The sequence below is a fragment of the Miniopterus schreibersii genome (genome assembly GCF_964146895.1).
Source record: "Miniopterus schreibersii genome assembly, chromosome: 8".
Taxonomy (NCBI): Eukaryota; Metazoa; Chordata; class Mammalia; order Chiroptera; family Miniopteridae; genus Miniopterus; species Miniopterus schreibersii.
This window is the reverse complement of record NC_138109.1, coordinates 14418603-14446282: the sequence shown is the minus strand read 5'-3', so window position 1 is coordinate 14446282 and position 27680 is coordinate 14418603. Positions and strand designations below refer to the sequence as shown.

Sequence of the window (27680 nt, the reverse complement as noted above, 5' to 3'; positions counted from 1 at the left end):
GCCCCAGAAGAAGGGTTTGCGAGGCCTGGCCGCACCGCCCTTCTCCGCTGGAGGCGGGAGAAAGCGCGCGGCTTGGAGGCACAGGCTGCAGTTCCCAAGGCCAAAGCTAACGCTGAAGTGGGAAAGAGCGGGGAAGCCAGCTTGGCGCAGCCGGACGTGCATCGTTCCAAGCTGCCACTCCGAGCAAGCTTTCCGTGCACCTCACCTGGAAGGGGGTCCACTCGAGCTGGAGTGGGAGTTCGCAGGGAGACTTTACACGCAGAGGTTACTTTCGGGTGCAGTGGGGCAGGTAGGAGCTGTCCTTTCAGCACCCGCTGCTCAGCAGCCTCCCCAAATATCAACGAAGCCCCCCCGCCAAAGCCTCGGGTAGCTCCTTGAGTTCCTGTATTCGCGGACCTCAGGACCCTGCCACTGAATGATGGAGATCGGCCGCTAGGCCTACCAGCACTCCCCTCCCCCTACGCTCCACACGCTTCGGAGACAGCAAGCTCAGCTGCCCCCACCCGACGCGGCCACCAAGCCTGGGCGCTGCAAACGCAGCTGGCGAAATCCCTCCTTCCACACTGGCTAGCTGGCTTCCTTTCACTTGCGCGAGGAAGAGGGTGGAGGAAAGCGTCCGGGGATTAGGAAACAAGTAGAGGAACAGGTGTTGTGATGGCAAAGGGGCTCTTCCATTGGCTCCCCTTCCCCACACGCCCCCAAAGCTAGGAATCCTGGAGGTAGCCAGGTGCACCTGAGGGAAGGTGGACAATTGCTGCAGCAAAACAAGGTGTTCTTTCGTCGCACTATTAGCAAACAAGTTTTACATCTAAGAGTTCTTAAATTTCTATTTGACACCCAGGAGAACACAAGAACATGATAAATATCCTCAAGTGGGGGCTTGGCTCACAGGTGGGAGGACATTTAAATAGGTCCCATCTAGTTTATTGACGCAAGGGTTTAAGCTGGTTGGTACAAATCACACAGGTAGAGAGCAACCATGAGTTCAAATCATTTGCAGCCCTGCTCCTGGGCAGCACAGGCCCCTCAGTCTCTTCTCTTGCCTACCTCTACAATGCTCCTGGGGCAGCCCCTCCTCATCTCAACCTGCCTACCTTTCCCAGGATACAGGACCTCAGGCCAAAGAGAGATACCAGCCCCATTAATCACTTCTTCTGTACCCTAATCATATCAGGGGAAACCCAGAACAGAGACAAGACTCCCTCATGCTCACAGGGCAGATTGTTTGCTGCCTCCAGCCCCTCATTCCCTTAATTGTAGGGCTCTGCATTATAGCCCCATAATTCATGCCTCCCTAATTGAGGCTGTCAACTGCCCCATTGTAAAGCTGGAAAATGTACAGCACCTGCTCTCTTGGAACCCTGTGCCAGGTGTGAGGGAGGCTTGCATTGATCTAATTCTCAATCATAGTGTCTGACATTTAAATTTGATTTTCTAGTGTCGGGTATTTAGGCGGAAGGCAGGGAGACTAGAGTATAGGGAAGTCGGGGGTTAAGGAGTACACTCTTGCAAGACCCCACCCTTCCCCTAGAGGGGAGGTGCTAGGGAAAAGTTTGCGGAGAGTAAAATGGAAAGACTGAAGAGTAGCCATTGGTTGGTACTGCTGCTCTGGGGCACCTGAAGCAGAGATGCTCAGGCAGATAGCTCTTCAAAGGCACTAATCCTCTCAGCAGCTCTGCAGTGAGGCCTGGCAGGGAGAGGTAAGGGAAAGGACACAGCCCTTGACTCAACCCTCTCCTTCCTGCTGGGCAGCCACAGCTCTCACAAGCTGACACTGACAAGCTGAGAATAAATCGTCTCAGGGCCTACTTAGGGGGCCAGGCCAAAAAGCTGAGAGAAGCCTCAAAGATTGAGGGAGTGGGAGGCAGAGTCTGAGATGGTGAGGGAAGAGGCAGTCAGTTGGGAAGTGGTACTTTCTGTGTTTTTGGTTCTGATGTGTTCCAGGGAAAGAGGTCTGTGCCGGACTAGACCCACCAGGGTCTATAAGGCCCTTCTTTTACCCTGGAGTCTGGCCCCATGCCCTGCAAGAGGAGGAAAGCTTGTGTGGGCTGAGTTGACAATAGGTAATTGGATTGTAATCACCCGCCTGGCTTCTGCGCCATTGGGGGCGCTGAGCCTTTCAGTGAGCAATCAGCACTGCGTGGTGGGAGGGGGTAGAGATTCAATAGCAAATCCCAGGTGGAGAGCCGAGGGGGAGGATCAGCAGATGGGCAAATTTTCTTTCCATCTCTCCCTTTCCTTCCTAGCCCAAATGACGCAAGCTGCCAATTAGCTATTTACCAGCAGATCTGAGGTGGAGCCAAATCTTTTGTGAAAGTCAGACGGAAGGCTAAGATGGATGGGTAAAGGGTGAAGGTTTGGGGAGACCTCTTCCCCACAATTGTGTGTTGAAGGAGGTGCTGGGTGGAGGGGAGTGCATCTAGGAGCACAGGTAGAGGTGGCAAAGATGGAAGGAGCAGGCAGCAAAAGAGCTGGGGCCACCTGTTCTCCAAACATATTGGTGATGAGAGCTGCATTTAGTGTACTTGTGGGAGACTCACCCTCAAACCTCCCAAGGACCACTGTCCCACACAACTCAAAGGTATCTATGGCCCACATAAACTGGCCGCTGGGGCTCCCTGCCAAGCAAAGGGAACACAATTCATCATCAGGAGGGAGTTACCCTTCAAGAAAAGAAAGGGGAGTGGGGCCCTGGAGGCAGAGGGCAGGGCAAAGTAGCAGGCCAGCATCACTTAGGCTGATGCAGTGCCCAGACGTGCCAGCCAGTCAGCCCGCTTGAGTTCCAAGGCCTGCAGGAAGCCTTGGACTCGCTCTTCCCGTTTGGCTGAGAGTTTGTGCAACCGTGTCCGTCGGAGCTGGGCATCCCCACTGGCCTGGAGCCCCTCTTGCAGCAGCTGCTCTGTCACTGCAGCCTGGTCCCTCTCCAGCTGCTGCCTCTTCCGCTCCTCTGCATACTTGTCTCGGGCCTTCTGCTAAAGAAAAGGGGGTGGGGGAGATCATTTTTAGGTGTGGGTGGAACTGGAATGAGGTAGGTAGGGGCGGGGCACAGGGCAGGCCAAATTAAGTGGAACAGTGGGGAATTTGTACCAGATTTGGAAAGGTTAGGCAGTAGGTGTGTGGTTGGTGGTGCCCATGTTGTACAGGGAAGGCAGTGGAAGTTCTGGGTCCATCTTGGTTTTGGGTGGTAGCATCTGTAAATTTTTGAAATTCTCAGGTTTGTACTTAGAAGGGAACCAGCAAATATGGATCTGACTTCTGGTTCCCCCAACTAGCTTTGTGGCTTTAGGTAAATCCTCTCCTAACCTCATTTCTTCATCTGTAAAGTCGGGGTTGTGTCTACCTTGAAGAGTGGTTTTAAGGATTAGGGATAATATATGCAAAACCCTCTCTAGCATATTAGCAGGCTTTCAAACAGAAACAGTAATTTTACCTATTATTACTGTCTATTCTCTTCTGTAAGGAAGGTTCTATTTCCTGCCTGGGGCACATCCGTGGCGTTATTTCCTTTGGTTTCCTAGGTCACCCTAACTGTGCCATTCTCTCAACTCTTTAAGCTATTTTTCAGAGTTGGGCTCCAGACTTGCCTCTCATATGGGGACTAGCCTGACTCTTCCAGCAAATGACCCTTCTGTTCAACACTCTTAAGCCACTTATTGCTTTCTGCATAGTAGAATAAGTATTAATGTTTATAGTCCACAGTCCCACTTTTTCTGTTAGAAAATAAGCCCTTGAAGGCTCCATTGAGCCCTCAGAGCTCCTGGAACTAGCTCTGATACCAGGTAGGTGATCATACTCCCAGCAGCACTTCTTATACCCTGTGTGTGTCTCCAGACAAGTCATAAACTCCTAGAGGGCAGAGACTGTGGCTTTCCTCTGGCACTTGGGGTGCCCTGTATGTGTGAAGTACTCAACTGACTGACCATATGATCCCAGGAGGGCAGGGATGATGTTCCTAGGGAGGGGAAAACCCCTTTGGAGCAGAACCAAGGCCCTGCTATTCCTCATTGATGCACTCTGCTCCTGCCACTTTCTAACTGGCCACAGAGCCTTTGCATCAGAGCTCCTCCTGCCAAAGCCGTTTCCATTAGTGAGAAACTGCTTTGCTGCCAACTTGGCATCCTATACCCTGATGACCCTTACCACATAATCCCATCTTACGTTACTGTATTTGTGTACATGTCTCTGTCCTACTCAGCCTGTAAACACCTGGATTGCTGTCTATATTCTTTAAGGAATATAGTCAAACCTCAGTTCTCGAATGTCTCCCATCTCAAACAATCTGGTTCTTGAACAAGTTGTTCACGAAAGAAATGTCTCGGTTATTGAACAAAACTTGGGTTCTTGACCAGACAACCCTTTCATGCTGACACCTGTATGATCAGTCATGCATCTCTCAGGGGACAAAGGAGAGAATGCGTGAGTATGAGTCAGTTTACTGCTAAACCTTGCGTTGTTAACATCTCAGGAAATTGTGCTGTGAATATTTTTCATGGTTTTTTGCTTTTGTTGCTGCTTATTATTAAATATGTACCATAAATCACCATGGGTCCTAAGAAGTTTAGTGATAGCAGCAACATGAAAAGGAAAGTTGTGAGAATAGAGCTTAAAAAAGAAGTAATTGCAAAGTATGATAGAGGTGTTCTCGTGTCTGATCTGGCTACTGAGTATGGCATGGTGAAATTGATGATTAGCACAATTTTAAAACATTAAGAGGCCATCAAGAGTGCTGATGCTGCCCAGCCAGTGTGGCTAAGTGGATGAGTGTCGACCTATGATCCAGGAGATCGTGGTTCAACTCCCAGTTAGGGCACATGTCTGGGTTGCTGGCTTGGTCCCCAGCAGGGGGTGTGCAGGAGGCAGCCGATCAATGACTCACTCATCATTGATGTTTCTGTCTCTCCCCCTCTCCCTTCCCCTGTCTCGGAAATCAGTAAAAACATATTAAAAAAAAAATGCTGATGTTGCTCAGTGAGTGAAAGTACTCATGAAACAACAATCACAGGCAACTGAGAAAGGTTATAACAGAATTATTTGGGGGTCTAGAATGGATTAATTCAACTTACACTATTTCTAATGGGAAAAAATGATTCGGTTTTTAAACAAATCGCTTCTTGAGCAGCCTTCTGGAATGAATTAAGTTCAAGAACCAAGGTTCCACTGTATCTTTCATGTGCACAAGCACTTGACCCTTGAAACAGAGCTAAAAAGGTACTTTCTGTTGGAGACAGACATGGATGAAGGTTGAGAATAGGGAAGGGATTTGCTAATGCCTCTCCGTAATAAAGGTTTACTGCATAAATGAAAGTTCTGGAATATTCTCCCTCTAGGCATTCAAGGGTACTCTTATGCTATGATAATGAACTCATACATGGAGCTATGAAGACTAAAACGGGTTTGTTTGAGAAGTTGCCTTGGTCAGGAGAAACCCTGGGTGCTATGTATAGGACCTTATTGGGGGATATGGAGATGCTCAGGATACAGTCTAAGCAACCCACGTGCTTACAGGCTGATTAAGACACAGATCTCTACACAAAGCCCCATGATATAAGGTAGAATGTGGTAAAGGTTATCAGGGAGGCAAGAGGAAAGGCCATGCAGCCCAAAGGAGAAAAAAAATTATGGCTATGAAAGTCAAGGAGCGGTGAAGCCTCATGGGCAGGCAATATTTGAGCTGGGCTTTAACCAATGGGGAGGAATTGGATAAAGGGGGTGTAGGAGGGGGTAGAATATCAGGTAGTGGGAATAATGAGCAAAGACACATGAAATTGATTAAAGAGCTTGATCAGGCCAGAGTGAGTCCTCCTGGAGCACCGGGTTTTGAAAAGTTCCTGTCCAAAGGACTTTCACCTCTCAAAGCCTAATTCTTCTTAATTTTTTTTTAGTAAGAGTTTATCTGAACCTGGTGGGAGTGGCTCAGTGGTTGAGAGTCAACCTATAAATCAGGTGGTCACGGTTCTATTCCCAGTCAGGGCACAAACCCAGGTTTGGGGCTCCATCCCCAGTAGGGGGCGTGCAGGAGGCAGCCAATCAATGACTCATTACTGATGTTTCTCTCTCTCTCCCTCTCCCTTCCTCTCTCTGAAATTAATTTAAAAAACCCACATACACATTTAAAAGAGTTTATCTGAGCCAAATGCTTTGGTCTAAGTCTAATTCTTAATCTGCAAATGGGGATGACAGTATCCACCTCACTGGGTGGTTTGAGAAAAAATGCGGTATGTCCAACCTGGTGCCTGACTATTAACGGTTAGCTATTCTTCTATCAGTACCACTTGTGGCTATGGCTAAATAGGCTATGTTCTGGCAGGACAGAAAGGATGGGGCCACCCAGCCACAGAGGGAGGAAATATGAAGCTGGTTAAAGTCACTCCGTGAAGCTCAGGCTTCTTCCAAATAGCAGCCACAGACTGAGTGCCAGGCAAGGAGGCTGCAGCCAAGGCAAAGCTTGGCCCTTATTTGCCAGGAATCGGTGAATCACTGTTAGGATGATGGAGTCAGGGGAGATCCTACAAGCCATCTACTCCAGCCTCCTCACTTTACAAGGACACTAGAGGCTGAGGCAGGAAGCAGGAAGGGACTTGGCCTAGGTCACGGTGGGTTGAAGTTCCCTTGGTGTCTCAACAAAGGTGGCTTCTTGAGAAGGGTTAAATAAGAAAACTTCCATGAAAACATCTAAGTACTTTAGTAGACCCTCAATATGTTAACTGCTACCACCACACACACCGCCATTATTATTAAAAGTCCTAATCAGATGCAAGTGATGCTGTCTCCCAATGAAACCTGTTTCAAGATCTCATGATCAAAACTAATACTGTCAGGGAATAATGGCCAATCTCTCTGAGATGCCTTTCCTGGGTTTCCGTAGAAAAAAGATTAAAGACTTGTAACCTGAACCCCAGTTCTGTCTCTTACTGGTTGTGTCCTTAATAAAATAAGTTTGATTTGTTCATTTGCACAAATGGGGCTAATAATACCTACTTCATTGGGTTCTAGGGAGTATTAAATGAGTTAGTGCATATAAAATATTCAATGTCTGACACATCGTAAATACACAGTAAGTGACAGCTACTATCACCATTAATAATATGCTTACTAGCAAGTGTCTGGTGTGTGTGTTTGTGTATATATATATATATAGTAGGTGGTCAATTAATGCTCACCTTTTCTTCCATCCTATCCAGTCAGGCCAGGCCTGAAGCATGATATGGTTGATCTAGAACCAAATCTGATGAATATCATGGTTCACCTGGAACTAACCTGAAGCATGCTATGGTTGATTTGAAACTGCAGGATGGCTTCACAGAGGTTCCAAAACATGTATTCTGGCCACAGAACAGGCTGGAACACCAGGCAGGAGTGGGAGGTCTGAGAAAGGGGAAGAGGAAGAGAATTCAGTTTAGTAATTGGTTCCAAAGTAATTGGGCAGGGTTCCAAAGAAGGAGGCTGAGCAGGACACAGAAACCCAAAGATGAGATCGCACAGGCATCCTGAGCTGCAGCTGCTGCCACCAGTCCTGATTCACCCATAATAGGGGGAGGGGTCATCTGAGGCAGTTAGATCACCTGCCTGTAGCAAGGCAGAACTAAAAAACAAGACTAGACCAACACTTCCACCAGGATTTTTCTAGGAGCCAAATTTAAGACTATGAAATAACATGTTATTGGCTCTTGGCCCTTAGAGGTTATCTGGGAAACACACTGTCTGATAAAAGTCAGCAATGAACAAATGGTAGCTGCCATTGTTACTTTTAAGAAGCAGAATGTGGCACAGTGGTTAAGAGCATGGGCTCTGGCACCAGACTGCCTGGCTTTGAATTCTGGCTCTCCCATTTACCATCTATTTGACTTGAGGCAACTTACTTAACCTCTCTGGTCCTCAGTTTCCTCAACAGTAAAACTGGGTAATAAAAATACCTTGTTTTTAAAGTACTATGAAAATTAAACAAGTTAATGTACATAAAGCAGTCAGAGCACAGAGCTGGATGAACTTTAATAACCACTGATGTGAGAATCCCCTTGGAACATTCTTGACAGCCACTGCTGCATACCTTTAGGGTATCCAGGAATTCGGTGCCTCAAGGGGGATAACTTTAGTTGTAGGATAGCTTGTGATGCTAAACCAATGCCACCTTCCCTGGAACTTCTACCATGGTCTCAGATCTTTTCTCTGGGACAATTTTGTTTCTTCTTCAAAGTGATATTTTTTCAAATATTTGCCTGTTATCTGTTGCCAAGGTTGTAATGAATTGTTAACTTTGTCTTTGCCAACAAACTAAATTTTAAGACAGTAGGGATTATTTGTGACTTGGTTACTGTGATATTCCCAGATCAAAGCAGAAACTCAATATTTTTTTTCCAAGGCAAAAAACTGTCACCATGCTTCCCTTTTCTAGACCACTGTCTTTCACTCATTCCCTATAAGACATGAGTTCCAGATTCCTTGCCTCCTCTAGTTTACCAAGTAGTCTTAAAACTCAGTGCACAGAAATAAACTTTCCAGACATCATCTGACCAGCACAGTAAGCCACAGAACCATAAACTGTACATTATACTTTAATCAATATAGCCAAACACTGAAAGTATCTTCAGCAGTTAAATCTTGTTAGTTCACTTTTAAGACTATGGTCCATTAAAATTTCTAGAACTTTATCATGTGAATTGCTTCCAAGCTGAGTCTCTCCCTCCAACCTCTCCTTGAACAAAGACTTTCCCCTGTCATGTGTACCCAGGGGCCAAGTTAACAGATGACAGAGACTTTCAAGCAAAGACAAACTTATTTGACTCTGAACTTTTGGGGACTACCTACACTGGGGGAACTGAGAGACAATCGCCGCTAAGAAAGAGTCTGCATTTAGTTTATACCCCTTGTGGACTGTGCTTGCATAGATGCAGCCCTTTATTCTGAAGGAGACAGATTAGTAATTGCAAAGCAAGGTTCTAGCCCAGAGGAGCTGGGGTGCCTGGCAGGTTACCAGTCAGGAGATTATACTCAGGAACAAGTCAGAAGCCAGTTCCTTGAACAAGGGCACAGGTGAAGTTTTCATCGCAGCTGGATAGCCTTGATTTTTGTCCTCTAGCAAGAGCCACACAGGTTCACATAGCCAGCGACAGATGAGAAAGGGATAGCAAAGGCTGCCAGGCACAGCCTAGGAGACATTTCTCCAGATTTTAGGTCCCCTCTCCCACAAGGTTCTCTGGTGCCAACAATGACTGGGAATGAGGTGAGCCCCTCCAATCCAGCCTGTGGGTGCAATAGCAGTTTTCAGCTAACACAAACAGAATGGTGGTTAGAAACTACCTACCTGCCAGAGCAGGAAGTCACTGAGCCTCACTTCCCCAGAAGTCCGTATCAAGATGTCAGGATTAGGAGAGTGGTAGGTATAGAGGCACTTTTCAAGCAGAGACTCAGAGACATCGCTAAGGTAAGTGGAGAAGAGACAAAAATAAGCACACATCTCTTTTTGGATTATTCTCATGGTGACATAAGGCTTCCCAGATTATAGAATGTCATCAAATATATTAGTCAATACTACCTAGTACATAGAAGGCCCTCAGCAAATGCTTGATAAATTAATTAATAATTTTAATTCTCATAACTCCATAAGGTATTTCTATCCTCACTTTATAGGTAAGGAAACTGAGGTTCAAAGATGATCATTAGTTTGCCCAAAGTCATTTAGCCACAGGCCTAAAACCAAAAGCACCCACTAGAATGTGTTGCCCTTCACTTAAAACATCTTGTTTTTTTAAATGCATATACCTTATGACCCTGCAATTTGATGAAATACTATGCAACTGTTTTTAATGCAGATAAATTTAAATGCACTGATTGGGAAGATGTCTAAGATGTAATATTAAATGAGAAAAGCAATTTTCAGAAAAAACAGTGTGGAAAATACAAACTCATATCATCATCCATGTGAATATATGTATATTTAAACAAAGAACAAAGCCTAGGAAGACACACACCATGCTACTAACAGTGATTACTTCTGGAAGGTTAGATACGAAGGAAGGAAAGATGATCTCTATTTACTTTATGTACATTTGTTGTTACTTGAATATTATAAATAACATTTTTTAAAATGTTAAATTACTTAAATTTAAGTAATATGGACCTTGAAACACTGCAAAGCCCCCACATTACTTAGGATTTGAACAAAACAAAAAAAACGGCAAAATTATCAGCCCTCCTATGTTTGATTAGAACTCCTTTCCCAGACAGACACTCAGAAGAAAGATGGAATGGAGAAGAATGGGACTGGCAGCCTTTATTATAAGTAAAACTTTCCTGTCCTGAAAAGAGAATATTTGCAAGGCTGGTGTCTGTTGGTTCCAAGAACACTGGTTATCTTGCGTACCAAGTGCCCAGAGGCAGAATTTGAAATCTCCAAGTGCTGCATTTGAAATCTCCGAGTTGCATCTTGTAAAGCCAAAATTTGCATCTCTAGAAGATACATTTCTTGGTGGCAACAATCTTTTGGGAGTATAGTAAAAAATGCAGAGATCTGGGCTGAGTGTTCAAAACAAGATTCTATACTTACTAGCTGTGTGCCTTTGGTTAAGTTATTCCACCTCTCAGTCATCTTTTTACAAAACACAGAGGGAGCTTTATTTTCAGTACCATCACAAGGGAAACAATATTCAATTATGACTGGGCAATTGGAAGGGCTTTGGTTCAGATTTCCCCGATAATCTTGGCAGCATGGTCTTAATTCTCTAATTAAGAAATGTGAGCCCTGGAAGCTTTGGCTTAGTGGTTAGAGCGTCGGCCTGTGGACTGAAAGGCCCCTGGTTCAATTCCCACCAAGGGCATGTACCTCAGTTGCAGGCTCAATCCCTGGCCCTAGTCAGGGCTTGTGCGGGAGGCCACCAGTCGATATGTCTCTCTCACATTGATGTCTCTCTCTCTCTCTCTGTCTCTCTCTCTGTCTCTCTCTCTGTCTCTCTCTCTCTCTCTCTCTCCCTTCCACTCTCTCTGAAAAACAATGGAAAAAATATCCTCAGGTGAGTATTAAAAAAAAATGAGACCCTGTACAATCAACACACTCAGATGTCTTATCTTTGAAATGGGCACATTTATCTTACCTACTTATAGATTATTGTGAGGGTCAAATCAAATGAAAAATAGATTTGAGTAACAAGAACTATACCACACTTTGCTGTGTGACTTTGGATCCCCACTTAACCTTTCTGAGTTTCAGGCAGTGAGCAGAATTCTTATCAAAACCATGGTAACTCAAAGGGGGGAAAGATAAAACTGACAAAATGAAAATAGAACATCTGTGCTATGGCCAACAAAAATCTACCACTAGCCCAGCCAGCGTGGCTCAGTGGTTGAGCATCGACCTATGATCCAGGATATGGGGGTTTGATTTCCAGTCAGGGCACATGCCGGGGGTTGTGGGCTCGATCCCCAGCAGGGGGCATGCTGGAGGCAGCCAATCAATGACTCTCTCTATCCATTGATGTTTCTCTCTCTCTATCCCTCTCTCTGAAATCAATAAAAAAAAATATATAAAAAAATACACCACTAAACGGCCTTAGCTGTTTGCATAAAGACTTTTAAATAAAATACCAATTTCACCTATAAAATTAGAATAGTTTACATTTAAAAAAATCTTGGCAAAAATAAGGTGAAATGGACACATATAGGTGCAGATCTTTTTTTTTTAAGAATTCTCGTGAGTTTATTTGAGCAAACTGTCAACACATGCAAGGAAGCAGAAGCTCAACGAATTGAGATAATGCTCCAGAGAATGGCAGTTTTGCACCTTGTTTTATACATTACAATCAAAACAATCAAATAAGTGGGTTACATGAAATCCATTAGTGATAGATTAGGGAGGTGGAAGAAAGCAAAGCAGGGAAATCTCTGGGATTGGGTAAAAAGTAAAATGATAGACACACACTTCTTTTACTTAGATGGGTGCAGGGTAGTTAATAGTCAAAACAGGTGCAGATCTTGAGGAAACAATCCAAAATGCAGACAAGAGTTCAAAGTTTTAATTACAGCATTAATTGTAAGAATGAGAAATTGGAAACAACCTGCATAATCAACAAATAGCTGAATGGTTAAGTAAATTAAAGCAAGATATATTCTGTAGCCATTAAAAATAATATGAATTGTTAAAAACAGGACACGGAAAAGCGCTCATATTACAACATTAAGTGGACAAAGCATGATTCAGGTTGTAAACAGTTCACAGTGTGATTTCTTCTGTTATAAATATTTGTAATAATTGGATTTGTTTTATAAAGCATTGCTTATGAAAAACAATTAAAAAAATATACGTCTATTGATTTTCAGAGAGGAAGGGAGAGGGAGAGCAATAGAAACATTAATGATGAGCCCAGCCGGGTATGGCTCAGCGGTTGAGCGTTGACCTGGGATCCAGGCGATTAGGGTTCGATTCCCAGTCAGGGCACATGCCCGGGTTGCGGGCTTGATCCCCAGTCAGGGGTGTGCAGGACGCGGCCGGTCAATGACTCTCTCATCATTGATGTTTCTATCTCTCTCTCTCCCTCTCCTTTCCTCTCTCTGAAATCAATAAAGACATATTTAAAAACAAAACAAAACATGATGAGACAGTCACTGATCTGCGGCCTCCTACACGCCCCCTACTGGGGATCAAGCCCGCAACCTGGGTATGTGCCCTGACTGGGAATACAACTGAGATCACCTCAATCCTAGGTCAATGCTCAACCTCTGGGACTCTCTCGCTGGGTGGATGTGTGTTTAAAAAGATGATTCTGGCTGAACTCCCAACCACGGGTGATCACTACTTTTGTCGTATTTCTGTATGGGATAATGAAAATGTGCTGGAAATAGTGGTGATGATTATACAAACTGTGAATATACTTTATGCCACTTAATTCTATGCTTAAAAATTGTTAAAATAGCCCAGCCGGGAGTGGCTCAGCGGCTGAGCGTCGACCCAGGATCCAGGTGATCAGGGTTCGATTCCCGGTAAGCGCACATGCCCACGTTGCGGGCTTGATCCCCAGTCGGGGGTGTGCAGGAGGCAGCCGATCAATGACTCTCTCATCATTGATGTTTCTATCTCTCCCTCTCCTTTCTTCTCTCTGAAATCAATAAAGATATATTTTTTAAAAAAATTGTTAAAATAGCCCTGGCCAGTGTGGCTCAGTTGGTTGGGCATTGTCCTGTGCACCAAAAGGCTGCTGGTTCAATTCCTGGTCAGGGAACATGTCTAGGTTGCAGGCTCGATTCTGGTAGAGGGTGTGCAGGAGGCAGGCAATCGATGTTTCTTTCTCTTCCTCCCTCTCCCTTCCTCTCTCTAAAAAAAATAAAAAATCTTTAGGAAAAAAATTGTTAAAATAGTAAAATCTATGTTATGTATATCTTATCACAATGTTATAAAAAGTAGAACATCTTCTGGAAGAATATGGGCACAAGTATTCAACAAGAAAATGGCTCCTCCCTAATAAACTATGTATTTCAGGAAATGGCGAATCTAAAATAAAGTCAGTTTAAAACCTATAATGGAAATATGGCAACAGCCTCCAGAAGGGAGACCTGGTAACAGTGAATGCCAACAAGAGAGTGGATGGCCTAGCATCAGGAAAAAAGGAGAGTACGAATGTGTTAATGCTCTGCCAGTATGGTGCCGCTGGCTGGAGCACTGTCCCGTATACTAAGACACGGTGGGTTCAATTCCCGGTCAGGGCACATACCCTGGTCGCAGTTCCATCACTGGTCGGGGCACACGCTGAGGCAACTCATGGATGTCTCTTTCTTTCTCTCTCCCTCCCTCCCTCCCCCTCTCTCTCTCAAATAAGTAAAAATAACAATAACAAAATAAATAAAGATAAGCAAAAATCTTAAAAAAAAAGAAAAGAATAGGTTAGTGTGTTCCCAGTACCATTTTGGAAAGGTAGGCCCATTCTAGAAGGTATAGATACATGGAAATGTGCCCTGTGATAACAACGTAGTACATTTCTCTAGCATTTAATTTGTAAAGAAGGTGAAAAACATAGGCTTTGGAGGTAGATATACCTGAGCTGGAGTCCAGGCTCTTTCATTCAGTAGCATATGTGACTTTGGGTAGGTCAAATAACCTTTTTAAACCTTAGTTAACTGATCTTATAAAATGGGGCAAATAATAGTACCTTACATGAAAATTAAATGAGAATATGTGTGATAAACTCTTAGCTAGTGCCTGCCTCATAATAAGATCCAATAAATATTAGTAACTTTTATTTTTATACTGTGTTTTTGCTCACTCCAACCTTCCTATATATGGCACTCAGTATACCATAGAGAATGAAAGAGCAAGCAGGTTGAAATCCTGGCCCCAAGCTTTGTAAACTAGATGAACAAGTTATTTAACTTCCCTGTGTCTCAATATTCTCATCTTTAAATAAAATGGGGATAAAAACAGTATCTACCTCATAGCCTCTACGGGTTATATAAAATAACATATGTGGAGTACATGGAAGATGCCTGGCAAAGAGTAAATGCTCAGTAAATGTTAGCAATTATTAGTATTATTAACACTATTGTTTTAAGAGGAAGACAGAGACCTACAGGGGATCAAGTGACCTGCTCAAAGTAACTCAGTGAAAGAGAGTTTAACTATCCTTTATGTTCAACCTAATCCCTTTTCTATAATTCCAGACTCAAAAAACAATCTAACATTAATATAATTGTTAGAAAAAAAATGTACCCTAGAAGAAAGGAAAATGAGGAGTTGGATGATGGTAATGAGAGAATAGAAAAATACAGCTATTGGAAGGGTAGAGTCTAATTGTAATGAACTTATCAACTCTGTTATAAATACAGATTTGTCTAAATTTGAATAATGTAAAGAGCACTGCCTCAGGCCCTGATGAGACCAGTCTTAGCTGAACACCAAGCTTGTGGATGGAGACATCAACCTCCTGACACTGGTGACCCTGCTCGACCCACACCATGTCTGCATGACTAACCCCACATAGGCAAGTTACTAAACCATGCAGGGCAGAGAAAACAGATATGGGAAAACTTGCTAGACAAGAAACAGAAAGAAGATAAAGGTCAGTGGTTACTGGAATGTGGTATGAGTATAAAGTATGCTAAACTAGGAGTCAAGATCAGAATTTTAGTCCTAGGCATGAATGCATATTACACCTGCTTGCTCAATAGCTTGCTTGCTAGCATAAATATTTGTCCCTTACTATTTTTTTATATATTCCTTATTATTTTTAATATACAGTTGACAGATTCCACATATAAATAGACCCGCACAATTCAAACTCGTGTTGTTCAAGGATCAACTATATTTCTTTTCTTTTTTTTAAATATATCTTTATTGATTTCATAGAGAGGAAAGGAGAGGGATAGAGAGATAGAAACATCAATGATGAGAGAGTCACTGATCGGCTACCTCCTGCACGCCCCCGACTACAGATCAAGCCCGCAACCCGGGCATGTACCCTGACAGGGAATCAAACCCCGATCGCCTGGCAGGGCCCAACTATACTTCTAATCTATGGTTAGGAATCCAAGGTTGCAGACGGCAGACTGTAGTTATATGTGGATTTTCAACTACGTGGGCGATAGATGCCCCTAACCCCTACACACAAAGTTCAAGGATCAACTGTATTATTTCATTCACACAAAAAAACTATATGAAACATTAATTATAAAGCACAATATTATAATGAACAATTATGAAATCACCCCCCCAAACCAAGAATTAGAAAATTACCAGTAACTTGTTTCTACTTACATATCCTTCATCTATTTATATATCTTATCTTCTTGCCTAGTCCCCACCCAGCCAACTTGCTTAGTATCTCAATTTTCCCAACAGTTAATTTTTTTTCTTATTTAAAAATTTTTTATTTATTGAATTTTAGAGAGCAAGGGAGCGAGAGAAACACTGACTTGCTGCTCATTTATTTATGCATTCATCGGTTGATTCTTGCATGTATCCGGACCAGGGATCAAGTCTGCAGCCTTGGTGTACCAGTTGGTATTGATGCTCTAATCAACACCAACTGAACTACTCGGCCAGGACCCAATAGTTAATTTTCAATCCGCATCTTAACTGACCTCCTTACAGCATTTGCAGTATTGCTCCTACCAGTGCCCATGCCCTCCTGACCCACACCTGACCCTATTTTCTTGACTTCTCTAACGATTGCCTGACTTTTCTTCCTACCTTTCTGGTTGTTTACTCTTTCTTCCTTAAGGCTCATGCTCCTCTACCCAGACAGTAAAACTTAAGAGTTTCTCAAAATTCCATCCTAGGCCCTCTCTTCTTCTCACTCTAGATGCTCCTTAGCTTCCTCATGCCCTCTCTTTGCTTTTTACCACCTGCACACAGATGATCTCCACACTGATATCTCCAGTCCCCACCTCTCTTCTCAACTGTTGACCTGATATCTATGTTCAATATCTACGGCATATCCCAAACCAAACCCCTGACTGTCCTCAAACTGGATCCTTTCTCAGGGTTCCCTAGCACAGTAAAGGGTACCATTATCCACTGTTTTATAGTCAAAAACCCTTAACACATCCTTTTCCAGAGTCAGTCCATCAAGTCCTCTTGATTTTATCTACTTTGTAGCTCTTGATGTAATCTATTCAATCTATTCCACCATAATCCAAGCTCCCTTCCAAGTTCTTTGTACTTAAATTATCTCAAGAGCCTTCCAACAGTCTTTCTGCAACCAACAAGCCGTTCGCGCTACTGCCTCTTTCCCCAGTAACTGCTTGTTTTTCCTCCTTAGATGACTTATCATTTCCTTGGGGGAGCCTTCCCCACCAGGTCTGTTCCTCGTATTATAAATTCTTATACCATGCACCAATGCCTTTATAGCATTTATCACCATTATAATTTTATGCTAATTTGTATAATCTTGATTAATATCTGTTTCCCTTACCAGAACTCCACAACAGCAGGAAATATATATTTTTATTCTTACCACTATATCCCCCATGTATGGCAATGTTCCTGCCCTTAAGTTGGCACCTAAAAGATATCTGTTGAATAATTGGTTGAATGAATAAACTATGTGGCACAGAAAGATCACTTAGCTGTTGGAAAGGAGAGGGAGGTATAAAATAGCCTTAAAATTTGTCTCCTTTCCTTCTTACCTAATTCCATTCTCACCAAGAAACTTCTTGATTTTTAATTTCGTTTCCCAGGTAAACCGAATTATGCCTGAGAAGGGATCAGAAAAATTCCTGGGTCCCAACATCCCATGTAATAGAGGTAAAGGACAAGAACTCTGGAATCAGACAGCTTGAGATATGAGTCCTTGCTCTGGTACTTAAGCAGAATGACCTTGGGAAAGTAACTTCAATGCTGAGCTCAGTTTTCTCATCTATTAAATGGAGAAAAGACTCAAATCTCTAACACTTGAGATTAATGATTTAATAAAATACAAAACATAACAGATTGCCTGGGTGATTTTTTGCTACCATTACTTTACTGTTGCTCTTGTTAGTTTAATAACATGAGAGGGACTACGTAGCCAGGTGGCTTCTAAAGTCTCTCCCAGCTCTAATAATTAGGATTCCATTATGTTGCTAATGATAAACAATTTTCGTTTTGAAAAATATCTGAATCTTGCATAAAACTGTAACATGAGCCCGGCTGCGCGTGGCTAAGCAGTTGAGCATCAACCCAGGGTCCAGGCAATCGGGGTTGGATTCCAGGTCAGGGCACATGCCCAGGTTGCGGGCTTGATCCCCAGTCAGGGGCGTGCGGGAGGCAGCCGATCAATGACTCTCTCATCACTGATGTTTCTGTCTCTCTCTCCCCCTCTCCCTTCCTCTCTCTGAAGTCAATAAAGATATATTTAAAAAAACACACACAAAAAACAAAACAAAACTGTAACATGAGAGACCTAAGGTACTATTCCTCCAACAAACTGCATTCCTGAAAAACATTCATGAAAAACACTGCCAAAGGGTCAGGAAGGTATCATTTTTCATTGAATACCGCAGAATTCTACCTGTTATGCCATTTTTCTGGGGCTTCTTGGTGTGTAGTGAACACAGAGAAATTCTGAAGCAGGCTATAATAAGCCAATTCTAAGCTCTTAAGTATGAGGGGCCCCCATCAACCTTTCTACATGCATACCCGATTTGACTTCTGGCCCAAGAACACGGCTTAGAAGGGATTTCACGGTTTGGTGCATACCTGGTTTCCCTATCAGTTAGCATACTACACAACTAGGGATACCTGGGATCCAACAGACCCTGCTCCACTCCCCAGGCCATCTCTCTCACAGCATTGCTGATCTCGTGACGGGACGTGTATGCAAAGCAGACGTTCAGGAAACACCTGAGGAGGAAGAACAGAATAATTGACCAAAGGAGGGCAGGGACTAAGGACTGGAACCACTGATTCCAGAGTACCCCTTCCCTGGAAGAAAACACATAAATGTTAACCATGGACACCTCTGAAAGGTCAGATTATGAATTTTTTACTTAAATTTATTGGGGTGACACTAGTTAACAAAATTATACAGGTTTTAGGTACACAATTCCACAACATATCATCTGTACACTGTATTGTGTGTTTATCACAAGTCTCCTTCCATCACCATTTATCCCTATACCCTCCACCCCCACCCCCAAGACCATGAATTTTTTGTTTTCCAAGTTTTCTTAGAAAAAACATGTCACTAGTTTTGTAATAAGACAAGTACTAAATGACCCTTATTACCCTTCTAACCCTCTCCCTTCTACTACCAACCAGCTTTTAGAGGAAGGGAATCCACTGTGATATTAGCACAAAGAAAAAAGGAAATTTGATGCAAAACAAATCCACAGCCAAACATACCCTATATTCCAAAGCCACACAAATGAAGTTTGGATGATTGAACTCTGTTTCCCTCTGCATCTGCACCACCTCCCAAGGTCATTCTATCCGTGATTATAGGAGTGGGACAGAAAAAGAATTTCTTGAAGGAACTGTCTTCAGAGACAGGGATAAGGCTTGCTGCACTCCACCCCATCCCTTGGTGGGGTGGTGAGGCACATGAAATGGAGGAGAAAGAAGATGGGAAACTGTATAAGTTGGGTATACATACATCATGGTACTGCAGATGGAGGAGGTCTCTAGGCATCCTAAACCACCCCCTCATTGCCTCTGTTCCAAAAGCAGACCAAGGACGTCTTTCAGTAGAGGGAGTCAAAGACTGATTCAGGTTCCCAAGGGGAAATCTGAAAACTTACTGGTTGTAGTTCTTGGTGGCCTGCACAGCTTGTGCAATCAGCTCCTGCAGATCCAAGGGCAACAGATGCAGATCACCTAGGACCCGGATACATACCCCATGCTTCTGCAGTTTCTCCCTGATTGGGGAAAAGGAGGCAGAGTTGGGACACAGCACCTGCTGAGCTAGAGAGAGCCTGGTGCTTAGATGATACTCAATTACCAGTTTTTGAGTGCTTTCCTGTGGGGCAGGCACTGTTCTACATGTATTATTGCACTGCATCCCCTCAATGAGTCTGAAAGAGTTCACCACATTCCCCATTCTAAAAAGGGAAACTGAGGCTCAAATAGGATTCTCAGACAGGGATTACCAAAGATCATATAGACATCAAGTGTTGCGTCAAGATTGAAACCCAGGTTTGTCTGATTTGAAAATCCAAACTCTTTACCACACATGAGCTTGCATCATGTGTCCTTGTCAGCAAGTTGCATTTTACATATTCTGTGCTATGTTTGTCCCTCTTTTTTGTTTGTTTGTTGTTTTTGTTAATCCTCACCCGAGGATATTTTTTCCATTGATTTTTAGAAAGAGTGGAGTGGAGGGAGGGAGGGGGAAAGGAAAGGAGAGAGAGAGAGAGAAACATCAATTGGTTTCCTCCAGTATGAGCATCGACTGGGGCCAGGGATCAACCTGCAACCCAGGTATGTGCCCTTTGACAGGGAATCAAACCCACAACCCTTCGGTGCACAGGGCGATGCTCTAACCACTGAGCCACACCGGCCAGGGCTATGTTTGTCCCATTTTGACAAGTGAATAACTCCTCAGGGGCAGGAGCAGTATTATTGGTTACTTTTGTATCTTCTGGCAAAATATGATAATAGCAACATCTAAAAGTAATCATATGTTTACTAAGTGCCAGACAATGGTCTAATGGTTTTTTACACATCAACATGTCCCATCCTTACACCAACCTTGGAGGGAGGTATCGTCATTCACCTTTTACAGATGAGGAAACTGAGGCACAGGGAGGTTGGGTGATTTGCTCAAAATCAGAAGCTGGTGAATGAAAAGCCAGAATTTGAACCTAGGGAACCTGGTTCCAGAGCCTGTCTTCCTAATTATGACATTACACTGCCTCTATACAGCAACTCCCATAAGACAGTGAGCACAAATTCACTGTCACCCAACCAGCTTCTCTACCTGGGGAGGCTATGGAGAAACTGAATGACTAATGTTTGGAAAACGGGAGCTTAATAACCAGAACTATACTGCAGAGCGGTGATACCTGGCAGGTCCTGGAGAACCCTGATCCAACCACATTTCTTCAAGGGTGAAACAAGATCAAACCACCTATTTCTGAGAACACACTGGAGCTACAAATGTATACACAAATCAAGGGAAAATGTGAATAAAAATATCTAGATTCAAGTCCTAGTGCCAGAACTTACTAGCTGACCTTGCATAACCACTTAGCCTCTCTGAGCCTGTTTCCCTCACCCTGTAAACTGGGGTAACCAGCCCTGCCATACTCTCAGCACTGGCTGTGTTCAGTGAGGAAAAGCACATGCATATGCTTATTCTCAGGCATCAGGTGCATGACTTGAGTGGGGTCTGTAAAGGAGATTACTGCAGCCTGGCCGGAGTGGCAGCTGAGCATCATCCTGTGCACGGAAAGGCTGCCAGTTTGATTCCTGCTCAGGGCACATACCTGGGTTGCGGGTTGGATCCCCAGTCGGAGCATGCACAGAAGGCAACCAATCGATGTTTCTCTCACATCAATGTCTGTCTCTCTCTGTCTTCCTCTAAGCATGTCCTCAGGTGAGTAGTTAAAAAAAGAAAATAATAAAGTAGAGGTTATTGAAAAGCCCTGGTGAGGAGCCTGGAGACCTGGGTTGCCAATCTGACTCTGCCACTAGCTTGCTGTGTAACCATAGGCAAGCCTTTCTCTTCTCTTCACTAGGGTTTAGCTTTCCAACTGATGAAACTGAACTAGGTCAGTGATTTTCCAACCTTTTTAGCCAAAATACTTTCTTAAAATCAAATCATAAACAGAAGCAAACCAGCACCCTATACCTCATTCCCTCTGGGTTCTTTGCACACCCACTCCTAGAACTCAGGTTCTATGGCACATTGTTGGAAAACCACCACTAGATTTCTTCTTGCTCTGTCCAGGACTTCATAACCAGAGACTGTTTCTTTCACTACTCACTGATTAGAGCAATCTCAGTAGCATGTCTACTGCCATGCATTTTGATCTTTCAGGAACTGAAAGATTGCCTCCTGACTCTCAAAGTACAGAGTTGTAGGCAACAGCTCAGAGCTGGAGTCAAAAAGACCCTGTCTGATTGGCTCTGCCTATCTAATAGCTGTGTGACTCAGGATACACACCTAAACTCCAGTTTTTACTTTCTTCCTCTCTACAATTGGGATGATCTCTTTCTCACAGGATAATGTGAATATTAAATGAGAATACATGTTAGGTTCAGGGCCTGGCACAAACTATAACTATTTTAAAAAGGTAAGGCTAGCCCTGGTTGGTGTGGCTCAGTTGGTTGGGTGTCATCCAGTACATCCAAGGATTGCAGGTTTGATTCTAGGTCAGGACATATGCTCAGATTGTGGCTCAATCCTCGGTCAAAGGTGTGCAGGAGGCAGCTGATCACTGTTTCACTCTCATGTCGATGTCTCTCTCCCTCTCCCCACTTCTTCTCTCTTTAAAAATCAATGAAAAAAATCTTAAAAAAAAAAAAAAAAAGGAGCCTGGCTGGTGTGGCTGAGCGGTTGAGCATTAACCTATGATCCAGGAGATCGAGGTTCAATTACCAGTCAGGGCACATGCCTAGGTTGCGGGCTCAATTCTCAGGGGTGGACATGCAGGAGGCAGCCTATCAATGACTCTCTCATCATTGATGTTTCTATCTCTCTCTCTCCCCTCCTCTCTCTGAAATCAATAAAGACATATTAAAAAAAAAAAAAAAGGTAAGATTAATGTAAAGTACAGAAGAATTTGGACACATGGAATATGCACTCATGCCTCCATCCCCAGCCACTTGGGTGTGAACTCTGAGCCACAGGGACTCTGCTGAGAACCAGGGAGAACATTTGTGGCCCAGAGTCTCACCATTTAAAAAAAATATATGTTTTTATTGATTTAGAGAGAAAGGGAGAGGAGAGATAGAAATATCAATGACAGAAACATCGATTGACTGCCACCTGCATGCCCCTCATTGGAAATCGAGCCCCCAACCCGGGCATGTGCCCTGACTAGGAATCGAACCAGTGATCTGGTTGCATTGGTTGACACTCAACCACATTAACTGACACAGGGACAGACAAGACGGAAGTGTTCTAGGCCCAGCTCCACTGGAGCTCTAGCTGCTCTCTCATCGTCCTGGTATGCAAAGGAGCTGGGCAGAGGAAGGATTGTAATGAAGACTTTTGGGCAGTCTGGCTGGAAAGGCTTCCATACTTTAAAGCAAAAAAACTCCATCTCTCTTCTGTGTCCCTTTCTGGCTCTGCTCCCTAAGTTAAGCTTAAACTTAATGACAGCTAAAAGTGGTACTGACACTTCCCCATAAAGGCCTCATGCATCATCCCATGCGTTCCAAGAGAATATAGTAACTTTTTAGGGATGACTGCACAGCAGAAAATGCCTTTTTCAGTGTTTCTCTCACTCTACTCTCCTGGCCACAGCTTACTGGTCCTGGGGTAGAAATTTGATCTAAGGTGGGCTAATGAAAGGATTTAGTTCATTCTGGGCTGTCTTGTTAAGCAGGGAAAGCAGGTCCATAAAAGAAGGAAATATATAAAGAGGCTCTACCTAATGGCTATCAATCCTGGTTTAAAGTTTTGCTTGAGACTGGTTGTACTTGTCCTTGAATTCTGTGAAATACCTCTATATCCTCAAATAAATGCCCCCTTTGAAAAAAACAAAAGGAAAAACTAGCTTGCCATATTTGCCACTGTAGAGATCTAACACGAAAAGGGTGCAAAGTTCCTTAAATAAGCCTCAGATAAGAGAGTTGAGGGTTAGGTTAGGCTGGAGGTCCTGTAAGAACATGCTCTCCCCGTTGATAGCATCTTACTGTTCTTCCAGCAAACGGCCGAACTTCTGCCGGGCCATATCCATTAGCCCGGCTACTTCACTCTTGGAACGTTTGAAGTTCTCAATGCTGAACGCATACACCGTCACCTCTCGGATGCCCAGGTTCAAACACCAGTGCAGAGTCTGAGAAGGGAGAAGACAAGGAGCTAGGGTGCAAGAAGGAGTGGGAAGGGAAATAAGGGATGCTTCGGCCCTGACTCAGTGCTTCTGTCAGAATAATGAACCAAATATGCAGAAAGCCACCACCTGAGAAAATGAAAATGTGAACTTAATGAGTAGCACTAAGCTGATGCCACTGTGGTCCACTGGAAAGAAGTTTTCACTGAGAGAATGAAAAACTAGTTCTAGTCCTTGGCTCCATCATGCACTTGTTATGTGACCGTAGGCAAATCATTTAACCTCTCGGGGCCTAAGTCTTCTTATCTGTAAAAAGAGATCACAATTCATCCCTCACAAGGTGGCTAAAGAACAATATAAAAACACAAGGTGCCCTGGCCGGTGTGGCTCAGTTAGTTGAGCGTCGTCCCATGCACCAAGAGGTCACTGGTTCAATTCCCAGTCAGGGCACATGCCCAGGTTGCAGGCTTGATTCCCAGTATGGTGTGCGCAGGAGGCAGCCAATCAATGTATCCCTCATCTATGTTTCTATCTCTTCTCCTCTCTCTCCCTTCCTCTCTCCCCTTCCTCTCTCTAATAATCAATAAAAAACATATTAATAATAAATTTTAAAAAACAAGGTATTACTAACACCATAACTTCATTATTCTGGTAAACAGAGGCTAATTGGTTATAAGAAAAAAAGCAACAATTGCACAGCTGTGCAGCATTTGAGTCCGCAAAACGTTTTCACATATGCTACTTCAACTGATTCTTCAAACAACTGCTTGAGATTGGCATTATTGTTTTCATACCTACTTTATAGATGATAAAACTGAGGCTCAGAGAGTTGAAGAAATGTGTCAAAAGTCCACAATGAGCCCGGCTGGGAGTGGCTCAGCGGTTGAGCGTCTACCTAGGATCCAGGCAATCGGGGTTCGATTTCTGGTAAGGGCACATGCCTGGGTTGCCAGCTCAATCCCCAGTGGAGGGCGTGCAGGAGGCAGCCGATCAATGACTCTCTCATCATTGATGTTTCTATCTCTCTCTCTCTCTCCCTCTCCTTTCCTCTCTCTGAAATCAATGAAGATATATTAAAAAAAAAAAAAAAAAAAGGTCCACAATCAAACTATTATATGAAGTTCTAGAATGACCAAAACTAATGTATAGTGATAGCTCTTCAGCTTCTTTTCTTCAGTTCTGTTTGAATGTCTTCTACCTCCCACCTTTAACCTCTAGGTTCCCTATCTTAACACTAATCCCTTCTTAGATATGCACACAAACCAATTCACTGTCACCTTAAGAAAATTACCAGTGAGAACCTGACACTTGAATAGGCTCAAGCTACAGACCTTACAGGGTCTTCGCTGGTACACCTTGGTTGGAATCCACCACTAACCTCAGTCAAAATAGATGCCAATAGTCTGCTTTGCCTGTGGAATTGCCTCTCTCTGTCTCAGTGCTTCACTAATAAACTCTCTTTCACTTAAAAAAAGAAAACAAGATGCCAATAACAACAGCTTCAATTTTTGAGTCCTTTGCTCCAGAAATGCTACTTCTTAGAATTTATTCTAAAATAGTACTATTTATAATGTCCAATAATAGTGGAGCAGCTATACAAATTGTCAGATCTTTATGATAAAATGCTCTACAGCCATTAAAACATGTAGTTAGAAACTCTATATAATCAACCTAGAAAAATACTTGCCAAAGTGTTAAGTAAAAACAAGGTTATTGAAGCTACAGATGTAATTTTATAAATGTTAAGTCATGTTAGAACGAGTTACACAGACTCGGATGAGGCACAGAAAAAAATAAACTGTTGATTGGTTGAAGGTGGTTAAGAAGAGGCAATTTTGTTCATATTTCTATTTTGTGATAAGTTACTGGATGATTTCATTTTTTGTTAATGTTGATATAGGACCTATAGCTAGCAAGCAAGCAATAAAACAAACAGCTATAAAAAACTCTCAAAAAAGTAAATAGCCCAGCCAGGGTTGCTCAGTGGTTGAGCGTCGACCCAGGAACCAAGAGATCACAAGTTTGATTCCTGGTCAGGGCACATGCCCAGGTTTCGGGTTCATTTCCCAGTAGGGGGCATGCAGGAGGCAGAGGATTGATGTTTTTCTCTCATCGATGTTTCTATCTCTCTATCCCTCTCCCTTCGTCTCTCTCTAAAGTCAATAAAAACATATTTTAAATGAATGAATGAATAGAAAAAAACACTCAAACCACAGCAAACTCAGATTTTCTAGCTATAATCCAATTTTCCACAGACTGTTCACCTTGGGTTCTGCCACTCACACCCACCTCAGCCAGCTTGTTGAAGCCCTGTAAGTGGCCCTCCTGACGCTCCACTTGGCACTTCTTGGCATAGCGACGGTTCCCATCCATTATAAATGCAACATGTTTGGGTATTGGGCCTGCCTGTGAAGTAAGAAGACAAATGATGAACACATCACATACTCTTCAAAGATAAAGGGAGACCTTACACCCTAAACTGATAGGCTTGAGCTAGATGATAAAAGCCCCCAGGAAGGGAATTGGGCATTAAGCAATTTACTTATTTTTTATTTTTAAAAATTGATTTTAGACAGGAGCGGGGTAGGGAATGATCCCCAAACCTAGGTATGTGCCCTGACCAGGAATCAAATCTGCAAACTTCTAGGGAAAACGCTCCAACTGAGCCACACTGGCCAAGGCTATTTATTTTTATTCATATGTTTATTATGCACTTACTACATGCCAACCACTATTCTATTATACCTCGCCTTAGTCTTTTTATCATCCAAATCTATAAAGTATATAGTACTAGCTTCATTTTACAAGTGAAAAAACTGAGGTTCAGAGAGGTCAAGTGACTTGCACAAGTCACACAGCTAAGAGGCAAAGTGGGGATTTAAACTAAGGTTAAATTAGCTTGGATTTGTTTTTCAGCCACAGATTGTCAAGTAGTGGGTAGCAATGAATTTATGAGTCAAAAAGCCTTTTACCCACTTACACAATACACTAACACACAAATGCCAAGGTTACTCAGGCAGGCGAAGATATGGAAATATCTCTTCAGGCAACCACTGTAGTCATGTGTTGGGAAGAGGAAGCTGCGTGACTTTAAAAGGCTGCTGTGGGCTCACCTTTATGATGTTGGCACAGAACCGCTCCCACAGTGACAACTTTCCTTCCTTGATCCATGACATAGTTCTTGCCCAAGCAGAAGCCCAGAATAAGAAGATATCAGCTAGGTAACCTTGAATAAACAAGAAAGAGAATCAGAAGCCACCAAAGCTTGCAAACAGCTATGGCTGACTTGTAGGGATTAGCCAGGGCAGTGGAGTGCAGCCAGCATTAGAACCCAAAGAGACTGGTCTATACCTCCAATCTTTCACCACCCAGAGTTTGTAAGTAAGCCAACGGGACCCTTGGGGCTGAGGCCTTTCCCTGGCTCCCTAGCTTGGTGGACACCTTGCTCCCATCCGTTTTCCTCGGTATCTGCACTGGCTTTTTCAGAACCTCTAAGTCTGCTGCCTGCCATATCACAGTGCCTACACACCGGTCCTGGTCCTTTCCTGCGTCTTCCTTCTCCATCTTCCCCCAGGCCATGTCCCATTCTCTGCGCTCCCAGTTACTAACCCCTTCAGCTGTCACCCTTGTTACTTCCCACCTCAGTGGTTTCCCGATTTTTATCCCCTCACGTATCTTTTCCACTGTTCCCTCTGTCATTCCCATGGCTGCCTCCCCGTCCAGTCACCTCTCTCCTCTGGTTAACCGCAAGAACACAGAATCTGCTCGGCTCCGCCCGGCGCCTTCCAACAGCTCTTTGGGACCAACACTTCCTCACGACGTGGCGCTGGGCGATTACGTCATCGTGGCGCGCAGGGACACGCCCCGCCCCTTGATGGGCGTGGCCCCGCCGGGCGCCTGCGAGCACGGAGGAGGAGCGGCACCGGCGTGCAGCGCAGCAATTCGCGCTCCCGGAGGCGGGGAAGAAAGCGCGCTCACGTGACTGACGGGGTGGGCGGCCCCGCTCTGGGGAAGGCGGGGTCGCGGCCTCCTGGGGGCGCGGAGAGCTTGTTAGACCCCGCTTGGGAGGCCTCAAGTGGGCTACCCTGCAAGGCAGGAATTCGGGGCCCGCCACGACAGAAATGGAAGGGCTTCTCAGCTGCTGGTGGCCGAGAAATGGTCGTAAAGCAGCTTCCTGCTCGCCCGAAGGCCGCGGAACGGAGCTTTACAGCCCCTGTACAGGTCTTAGGGGATTTAATTGTTTGGGAAGTTTCCAGCCCTCGTCCTTCACACAGACGCACTTA

At 43.9% G+C, this 27680-nt stretch overlaps 1 protein-coding gene across 2 annotated transcripts; it reads right to left on the bottom strand.

The window, feature by feature from the left end:
* Positions 1–809: 809 nt before the first annotated feature.
* DHDDS (dehydrodolichyl diphosphate synthase subunit) lies at positions 810–27248 on the bottom strand. 2 transcript variants are annotated; one of them, XM_081143682.1, is made up of 9 exons: positions 27125–27248; positions 26511–26623; positions 25687–25803; positions 23261–23403; positions 19198–19314; positions 18200–18301; positions 9302–9416; positions 7258–7365; positions 810–2969 (listed from the first exon to the last, which is right to left on the bottom strand). In XM_081143682.1, the coding sequence occupies exons 2-9, from the start codon at positions 26571–26573 to the stop codon at positions 2733–2735; spliced, it is 1002 nt and encodes a 333-aa protein (XP_080999808.1). In that variant the 5' UTR covers positions 26574–26623; positions 27125–27248; the 3' UTR covers positions 810–2732. The 2 variants fall into 2 exon arrangements, with proteins under 2 accessions (XP_080999808.1, XP_080999807.1); XM_081143681.1 differs by having other exon boundaries at positions 810–2972; positions 27125–27245.
* Between the last annotated feature and the right edge of the window lie 432 nt (positions 27249–27680).